Source organism: Physeter macrocephalus, chromosome 10, assembly GCF_002837175.3.
Source record: "Physeter macrocephalus isolate SW-GA chromosome 10, ASM283717v5, whole genome shotgun sequence".
Lineage (NCBI taxonomy): Eukaryota > Metazoa > Chordata > Mammalia > Artiodactyla > Physeteridae > Physeter > Physeter macrocephalus.
In genome coordinates, this window is record NC_041223.1 from 1,310,834 (window position 1) to 1,320,931 (window position 10,098).

Consider the following 10,098-nt stretch of genomic DNA (forward strand, 5'->3'; position numbering starts at 1 on the left):
AGCACCACCATCACCATCATCACCATCACCATCATCACCATCACCATCATCATCACCATCATCACCATCATCATTATCACCACCATCATCGTCACCATCATCACCATCCTCATCACCATCCTCATCACCACCATCACCATCATCATCCCCATCACCACCACCATCATCAGCATCGTCATCATTATCATCGTCATGATTACCGCCATTTCAACTACCACCATCACCATCACCAAAGACCACTGAGCTTAGCGCTGTCTACATTCTTACTTTCTCTCTGGAGTAGCTCTGTTGTTTATATGATTCGGTGTCCACTTGGCCGTTTATGATTATGTCGGTCATTTCTGCACATTGATTACAAAAGTTGACACCTTTCATCTCGATACCTTTAAAAAATTCTGGATGTGACATTCACGGGCATGATTTATGAGTTGTTCAGTGCACTTCTAAATAATCTCCCACTTGGAGATTTTTGACAAGGATGCAGGAGAGCATTTTTAAACATGAGAAGGAGGCGAGGGGAGGTTCGGTGGGGAGGCAACTATCCCTTAAAACAGCTACACCAGATACGTAAGGGAAACAATTTCTGTTTCGGCTTTGAAATCTTAATGCTTCGCAGTAAGAGCCATGTGCTCCAGCCCCGGCACACTGGCCCGCTGCCTCCGCGGCTCCACCTCCTCCCTACCTTTGTTCAGGCTCTCAGCCTCCGTGGGCTCCGTGTCCTCTCCCGCCTGCTCCAGAAACAGTCCAACCTCCGCCCCCGCCTCCACGAGGAGCGTTCCCTCTTCATTCCTTTCCAGCAACATCTTGACTGCACAATTGAAATGCTAAGGTTTTACAAAGATCACACTTTTCTGAGTAGAGAAAAAAATAGTGTGGGGCACAGGGAGATTTACCAGGAAGGAGTAGAGAGTCCTGGAGGAAGCAAGACCAGCTAAGAAGCTGCTGCAGTGGCCACACCATGACTGACCACAGTTAACACTGCTGTTTGGTGTATTTGAAAACCACTAAGAAAGTAGATCCTAAAAGTTCTCCTCACCAGGAAAAAAAAAAACAATTTTTTTTGTATCTATGTGAGATGCTGGATGTTATCTAAACTTATTGTGACAACCACCTCACAGCATATGGAAGTCAAATCACTATGCCGTGCACTTTACCCCGACACAGTGGTGCATGTCAATTACACCTCAACAAAACTGGGAGAAGCAGCAGCTACTGCAATGGTCCAGGTGAGATATGATGAGAGTCTAACCAAGGGCGGACACTGGGTCTGGAGACTGGGGCTGGGGGCCAAGAGACGCGGCCTGACAGGGTCTCTGGCGGTGTGACTTGTGAACAGCGTCCGCTTTAACCACAACAAGAACCCTTTCTGTCTCTTCCATGGTCCACACAGCTTCCGGCAGGACGGCAAGTCCTCCCAGCCTTCGGTACCTAGTGAGTGGACGGCTGCTTCCCATCACGAGGGCAAACACTCGCACCCTTGTGCCAGGCCCTCACCCTTTACACACATGGATACACGTAACCTTCACCCAGGGGTGCGTGCCGCTGTCGTCCCTGTCGATAGAGCAGGAGACTGAAGCCCCCAAAGGCTAAGTAACTTGTCCCAAGTCCCGTGGCCAGAGGGGCAGAACCAGGGTTCACCTTCACTCCAGCCCGGGGTCCCTGCCTTGCTTCCCAATGGTAAACATCCTCAGAATGAAGCTAGAGGCCAAGTACGGTTTTGAGAGCATATTTTATTTTAATCTAAGAAAAATGATTAAATTCAAAGTTCAGAAATATAAAAGATCATCCAATAAATTTAGGATCCTAACTGTTTCTTAAACAATGGTGACACACACTGGAGCTGGTTTTGTGTTTCCAAAGTTTCCGTTTTGACTTTTGCGCGGTTTAAATGAGACGCCTCTTGAAACGTCTTCATGCAAATTCAAGACCGTTTGACAGAACATGTGTTGGGGGGTCTGGGGCCGTGAAGATTTTTTTCCCAAACCAAGAGCTAGAGCCGAGACAGCCTCACAGCGCGTCACCCCAGCTCCGGGGCCGTCCCCTAAATGCTTCACGGAGCCCGTGGGCACATTTGCGGAGGCCGGGGTCCAGCTCTGAGATGGGCAGCCGGCTGTCCCGAGGGCCCTCTCTGCTGCTCACGGCGGGAGGGGGGGGCATTCATCTCCCCACCCGCCCCTCTCAAGTCCCATTCAGATGAATTTCCCATCGGCAAACCCTTGAGCCCTTGAGGCCTCCAGGAAAGAAGAAGGGAAGGTAGGGGACCCACAGGCCTTTGTCTCCGGCTGCCAAGATCAAGACCCAGGCACAGCTCCGCCTGGTTGTGCCTTCTTTAAGGGGACTGTTCATAATTTGTTCAGGGGACAGTTTTACCTTCCGGGGGGCCCCTGGGTGGGCCACGGTCGGATGGGTAGGGGCCAGGTGTAAGAGAAAAAGCAGGATGACAAGCGTGTTTGGCTGGCTTGGTCAGGTCATAATGAAATTTACTTTTCTGAACGATGGACCCCTTCATGCTGCCTCAGAAAGGCAGAAAGAATTCTCTAGCATTGACTGCATGAATAATCTGAGCCCAAGGCAAAACTCAAACAGACACTTGCAATGGAAAAAGCAGGCACGTCAAAAAGAGTTTGAAAAACATTCTTTTCTACCAGGGCACTACCTGTAAAGATTGCTTTAGTGGTTGGGTAACTCATTGCGTGGGCGAGAACTCTGGAAGGAAAACCAACAAACTAACACAAAATCCCAAGAAACAAAAAGACCCACGCACTCATTAACTGCATGACGAAGACAGCAGTTGATTACAAACTTCTATGGCGCCATGAAGCTTCCAACATGGATTCAGCGATGCTGCCAGGGCAGTAGATTTCCAACGAGGCCAACCTGGCGAGACTATTAGTAACGGCCCTGGAGCCAGAGTGCCTCAGGCCAAGGCTTCTGCCAGGTTAACATGCGTAGGAGGAAGAAATTAAGCTTAAATCCATTCAAAATACATCTCCACCAACTACAGATTCTGAAGGTCAAAGAAGGACACATACATTGTATGTGATTACTTTTCTGAAGCCAGCCTTTCCATTTTCACAGATTAAAGCCATCTGTTTAAATATCTCATTTCTACAAAGTGAATTTACAGTTAAAGTACAAAGTGCAATACTATGTGTTTGTTTTGGTTTTTTTAATTGCTTTTTGGTGAGGGAGTCGGCCACGTGTCTAGGACCCGCCGTGGATGTGTCAGTCGTTTATCCTTGCTTCCTTGGCTGAAAACAAGACAAAAAAGAGATGTATTAAGACATTTGCATCACTCATCTCTGAAGACGAAGACTTGCCTTTTAAGAATAAAATAAACCCAGCTGGTAACAACAAGGAAAAAAAGCAATATTTTTAAATAGATGTGAAAAGAAAGAGTGCTTGATTTGGGGTGTAAGAATTTTAAAAAATAATAAAAATATTGTGGACACTTCTCAACTTCTAGCACTTTCCTCCCACTCAATGATCAGAAATATCAGGAAAAATATATCAGTTGAGAAAGCATTTATTTCAAGGATTGTGTTTTCAATATATTAAACGTTGTACAGAATCTCCAATCACCATGGATTTATCGATAAAAATACTTTTTTTTTTTTTTTTTTTTTCAGACCGGGGCGCGAACCCGGTTCCCCTGCATCGGCAGGCGGACGCGCAACCACTGCGCCACCAGGGAAGCCCGATAAAAATACTTTTGATACTAATTTATGCTTCAAATTTGATAAAGGCATGTTTTTTGTGTTTTTGTTTGTTTGTTTGTTTTTGCGGTACGCGGGCCTCTCACTGTTGTGGCCTCTCCCGTTGCGGAGCACGGGCTCCGGACGCGCAGGCCCAGCGGCCATGGCTCACGGGCCCAGCCACCCAGTGGCATGTGGGATCTTCCCGGACCGGGGCACGAACCCGCGTCCCCTGCATCGGCAGGCGGACGCTCAACCACTGTGCCACCAGGGAAGCCTGGCATGGATTTTTGTAACATTTTTCTTTTCATCCTTTCCATTCACTATTTGACCTCTCTACGAAATACCACTTGAAAAGTTTTGTTTACTAAATTACTGGAATTCTGCACTGTGCCAATTAAAAATAATATAGAATGAAAAGGAGAAGCAAAGTACAAACTTCCAGGTTTATTTCTCCACGTAGACCCATTCCGACCAGTACAAGTTGGTCTATTTAAAATAATTACACTTGAACATTCAGGAGGCTTCTGTGTTGGCTTTTATTCCCCAGATAAATATATGAACAGGGGACAAGAAGAGAGACTATATCTCCTGCATTAAGTGAATAAGAAGTTTTGTTTTAATTAGCTGAGGATAAAGATAAGCCATCAATGTATTTTACCAGCAACTAAAGCTGGTCAGATTTGCTGGAGGAGGGGTGGCGCTAACGTGTTAAGCTATGTCAGCAGTGGCTGATAGCACTGTTCTGATCACTGCTGAACTGTGATGGAAACTGGAGAAGATACCAAGAAAGACAGCTCACTTTTCGATTAAATATAAGCTTCATGCATCCTACTTGCTGCCCTTCATTTCATAGTTCTTGCGTTTGGTTATTCATATAGTGAAAGATTTGGTGGTTGGGACTCTGATTCTTCGAAGAAATCTGTGTGGTCTTCAATCACTTTATCATGTGCCAGCCACTGCACGACATCATCCCAGGATCACAGTTTGCAGTGATAAACACCATAAAAAGAGCTGGGGAAACCGCTCTGGATTCCTTTTCTGGGTAAAAGCTGAGTGAGGCTTGTGTTTGGAACAGAGTTTATTTCAGGCCGAGGCAGCACCCATGTGCCCGTCATTGGCATTATCTTAGGAAGAAAACAACCATTTGGCAGTCTTCGGAGCTCAGCCCGGGTCATTGCTTTCAGACCAGCCCTGTTCTAAAGCACAAGTAATTTGCAGTGGGATTTTAAAAGTTGAAAAACCATAAACACGTGCTAAACAAAGAAGACCGACCGTATCGCACATCTTTCCTAATGAAATGGTTTTAAATTGCATCCAAGGTGCGCGTGGGAGGTCTCCGCTTCAAGCCCACCACAAATACGGGGGCCTGCCTTAGGGACCAGAGACCTGGAATCAAGCAGGTGAAGACAAAATACATAACAAATTGACAAGTGGTCTTAAAAAGGAGGATGTGGCCCTGGCTTTGAGAGAGGGAGAAATGAATCGCTCGTGTTCATCTTCTGGAAAATATTCTAGACTTTGGAGAGCTTGTGGCCTGGGACGCTGGGGAGAGACACCACAATTATCTCCTTTAATTGCACAGGCAGAAATACAGATGCAGGAGCACAGACGTATGTTTACGAGCGCACATGGCAGGAAGTGCAAACTCCCTTCTGGAGCTGCCACTGGTCTCACTCGGATCCCTAGAGGAAAAAAGAAGACTCCCCGTCCCTGCAAGCTCCTTAACCAAACGTAAGGAATAAATTACAAATCCACATCCTGGAGAACTATTTAAAAATAAATATTTCCAAAAATAAGGGGACTCCGAAATTTTTCTAAAAATAATAAAATAATTGAAATTTCAAGTAGCAAGAAAATAATAATTAGGGCAAAATGTTGATTCTGACAGAATCTTGCATGGCTATTTGGGGCCTCACAGGGGTGTAGACACGATAAGTTGTGTCTTTTCTTGGAAGGAACTTCACTTTACAAATTGACAGAACCTCAACTTTTATTGCCTATAACTAAAGCAGTAAATTATTAAGGCCACAATGTAGACATACTCACCTGCCTATTAGAAGTGCTTTCAGCATTACCTCTAGGGGCTAACAGGGAAAAAAAAAAGAAAGATTAAAAACCAAATATGCTTTATTTAGTAAAAGGTTAAATAGAATGTTTCAGGAAGAAACATTCACCATAGCACTGTAGGAAAGTGTCGTCCACTGGCAGACTTGTTTACATGAGAAAATATGCATCTACACATACGCTGAGCATAGGCTATAAATAGTGGATCATAAAAGTCATTATGTAAACAATTCCCAACCATACAAATGCTCTGGCCCAACTTTAGAAGACTGTTCCATTTTACCCCAAACTCCAAAGGCGTGTCCACTAGCCGTGGAGACCTCCTTCCCCGAGTGTTCAAACTCTCCCAGGGAGAGAGGACCCAGGCCGCTGGAAGTCTAGGAACCAGCACCGGGTCTTTGAAATCTTTTGGTTTTATAGATAAATCACGAGAATCATTTAACTTGTTTGGCTCAAAATAACTTTTCCCAAATCCTGCTTGGTTCCGCCTGTGCCTCCTTCAACACTGGGACCTGGGACATCACCTGTGCAGGCACTTTTCCTGCCCCAAACCTCCACCTGAAATTCCAGCCCTCCCCCTCCCCTCCCTCCATCACCACCTTAGCTAGCATCACCCATCACACAGTGGATTTTTCTTATTTATCTCATTTCTTGCATCCACACTAAAACGTAAGCTCTAGAAGGGTGTGAACTTTTGTCTGTTTTATTTACTGCGATTTTGCCAATGTTTAGAGCAGGGAGCACCTGTAAATATCTTTCGAATGAATCAGTAGACGGAGGGCAGCATCCCTCATGCCAAATGCCTTAATTGTTGATGTCTATCCATTCAATTAAAAAAATAAAGAGCAAAATTATTCTGTGTTCAAACTTCTTCTCTTGCTATATTCAAGCAAACAGAAATAGAGCATGAAAAGTTGAAACACAAACATATTAAGTAAATTGCAAAAATATTAAATAAATGGTAGCTAAATGGACTCTCTCTTTCCATTGTAGTTTGAATGATCCAAGGATCGGGATAATTTCTGTTGCCACCCTCCACTTTGCTTTGCCTGAAATGACTACTTTACAGAGAAAGCAGGCTTTCACGCCATTGGTTCAAATTTAAAGAATTTTAAACGGATACTTTGAATCTAATCTAAACCAACTGCACTATCAACAACTGCCAGATTTTTCTTGGTTTCTTTTATGGCAAATATCAGTCTACTGGTCATTGGAGGTAGCTACAGATTAAAGTTAGGTTACAGCAAGAAAAGTTAACATTTTTTGGTGTTTAGAACTTTGCTAGGTAGATGAAAAGAATATAAATTTCATTAATGACACTGGATGGAATATTCCACTCAAGAAGGAGTAGGGAAAAGCTCCATTTAAAATACATGAAGGGCAGAAAAATAATAAACTGTTAATTAATTTGAATGAAACAGAATGTACAACATCAAAATAAATATGAAGCCATGCCACATCAATAAAAATACTTTTCGGTGAGAAAATGAGTAGGTAGCTCCTACCACAGAGCTCAGCGATGGATGTGTGTGCGTGGCGGGAAGGGTGGCTTCATCGGTATCGAATGATAGTGATTGTTTCCAGGTGACACGGCAAAATGGCAATTTGGCTGTAAGGGAATACGCCTGAGAGAATGTAGCTGGCGTGGCAGTCTGGCTGAAAAAGATAATTTGGTCAAAAATGAATATTTCCTAATTGCTGATTTTCTGCACAATGGTCATTCTGGAGAATCATGAGGGCATGGTATCATGTTTTGTGAACTTTTTTTCTGAATTCTTCAGAAATCTTTTTTTCTAGGCTCTATCAGTTCTCAATAGTTTTCAGGATTTTTTTTTCATTTTTGCATTTTTTGTAATGGTGCAAATTGAGATCAAGCTCCCAATAATAGGTCTTAGCTGCAAATATTTAAATGCAAAATCTTGTGTACTTGCTTAAAATAAGTGTGATTAATGAAGTATGTATATTATGACACCATTTGGTAGTGAAAATCACAGTACATAAATACGTATGTATATGTGCATAGAAATATTTTTTGCAAAGCTATAGATCTGGTCTGATTTTGTCTCAGAATAAAAGGTCATGTGTTATTTATGTTCTTTATTTAATTTCTCATACCTTTTAGAAGAAAAAAATGTGTTGTTAACTAGTGAGCAAAAATAAAACAAAAGAAACTGGTAACCACTTGGATATTTAGACTGTCCCAACTAACCCCTTCCTGAATATTTAGGTTTTTCTGACTCTTCACTATTTCAAATTACACAGGGTAGGAAAAAATAAATGATAATAAACTTGAAAAAAAAAGAGTTGAAAAACTCTTAGAGAAGTTCTGCAAGATAAAAAAAAAAAAGGGGCTGCAAGATCAGCTAATAATGTAGCCAAATCCCCAGTGCTCATTTTTTGACCAAATTGCCACTTTTACCAAATTTAGCTTATCTAGGGCAAGAGCGGGGATTATACGTGCCATCTTCCTGGTTACTAATGAGACGATAAAATTCACACACGTCGGTTTAGTCAGAGGCACGTAAAGAAGATAACTCAAGATTCTGCAGTAAGTTAAACATTTCTAATAGATGATGATGACATCAAGGTGTTACACTCTGTTATCCGCTCCCCCGGGAGCAGGGTTACACACCCACCCTCTCTGTGTCCCCTCGCAGGGCCGTGCGGAGACCCTGGACCCCTCTCGGCAAGAGGACGTGGCCTGCACCCCTTCTGTGCATTTGCTCTGCCCGCGAACGTGTTCTCTGTTCCCCTTGTGCGTTCTGTCCCCTGTGAGAACGCGGCCCCGGCCCCGAGGAGAGGTGCGGAGATGCCCCTGCTCCGCCGCCCACCCCGGGACCGAGGGCAGCGTCCTGCGGCCCGGGAGCAGCTGGGGCCGGGGCAGCGCACTTCCTCCGTGGGCACCATCTTCTCCACAGCACTGGCTCCTCATCTGTTGGACCGGCCACACCTCAAGTTTTCTACTTTTTAAGCAGATTATAAAACAATAGGGCGTGTGATCGGCTGAGGCCCTCGAGCCAGCTCAGAGCTCCAACGCTGGTGTTGACAGGGAGGTGGGGTTTTGAGAGTCTTGTTTACACCCAAGGGTAGGTGTCCAGGATCGTGACGCTGAGGGTGCTGGGTTCACGTCAGCCTCCTGGGGCCCCAGCGTGCGGGGTGAGAGCTGCCGTGTCGTCCCCAGAGCCAGCAAGACCGACCGACCTTCAGCGCTTCCAGGAAGACCAGCTTCCCGTCCCGCCTCTCCCACGAGGGCAGCCTTGGCCGGCAGACGCCTGACCGGGAGCTCTTTCTCACGGCCGCTGGGCTCTCCGACGAGGCTGTCCCCCGGGGGTCACGCAGTTACCCCTCACGCCTCGGGCTCTGCCCGGGCGGTGCTGAGGCTTCGCCTCGGAGATGCTCCAGGGGAGGCACCAGCGTCCCAGTGCTTGGCGCAGGGGCTGGGCCGTCCCGTCCATCCCTTTGGCCGCTGGGCTGGCACTCAGGTGCCCGGCCCAGAGACGCTCTCCCGGGTCCCCGAGCTGGAGGCTGCCTCCTCGGGCCCAGGCAGCGGCCTGCTCACACACCCACGCCCTCCGCGCGGGCCGTTCTAGGGCTTTTCTCTCTTCCCTGCAAACCGCGGGCTCCGAGACTCAGCTCCCCCACCTCCGCGCCGCCATTCACGGCAGATCCTCGACGTCTGTGTTGAGCGAGTGAATGACTAAGAGAACTAAGCGCCTCGTGAGCCACGAAGTCAGAAGTCCCGTACCTGAGCGAGGGGTGGGATTTGCACACCCTTCTCAGCACGATCTGTGCCTTCTGCAGAAGCTCAGGACTCACCCACGAGCGCAGTGGTTCCCGGTGGCCCGGAACCCGCGGGCTCAACACAGGCTACGTGGCACCAAGTCACACCAAGTGCTGGTGTTCAAACAACACACCCACTCGTGGTTAACGCTTCTGGAAATGACCCATCCACACTGTGGGCTGAGCCACGAAGAGGGGGGGGCGGGTGGAGAGCGTGGCCTTCTCTGTAGAACCAAAGGGCTGGGCAGGCGGTGGTATCCAGGAGAGAAATTTCTCCGCTGCTCAGAATTCATCTTGAAACTATTGGAGGGATCCCGTTCCATCTCAAAATGCCTCACACTCGCCGCAGCTCTGCGGCCAATTATGCTCCTGGCAAAGCCGCCGTGCGCTGGGCCTCCCCCGCCCACTCTCCCTGCCAAGCATCTCCATTTGCTGACTCCCTTTGTATTTAAGAAACATGCAGAAAGGACCGTGCCCCTGGGAGGGACGTCCCTCAGGCGCGCGCGCACGAGGCTCAGGGGTTTGGGCACTCATCAAGGGCGGGGGGGGGGGGGGT

At 46.7% G+C, this 10,098-nt stretch overlaps 1 protein-coding gene across 2 annotated transcripts in view; it reads right to left on the reverse strand.

Moving 5' to 3' along the window:
- Positions 1–1,718: 1,718 nt before the first annotated feature.
- SMOC2 (SPARC related modular calcium binding 2) overlaps positions 1,719–10,098 on the reverse strand; it is a 156,899-nt gene continuing 148,519 nt past the window's right edge. For both annotated transcript variants that reach the window (XM_028494756.2, XM_024122642.3), the window contains exons 12-13: positions 5,745–5,782; positions 1,719–3,251 (exon numbers count right to left, since the gene is read on the reverse strand). In XM_028494756.2, the coding sequence (XP_028350557.1) occupies positions 3,234–3,251; positions 5,745–5,782 (56 nt within the window). In that variant the 3' untranslated portion in view covers positions 1,719–3,233. The remainder of the gene's footprint in view (positions 3,252–5,744; positions 5,783–10,098) is intronic.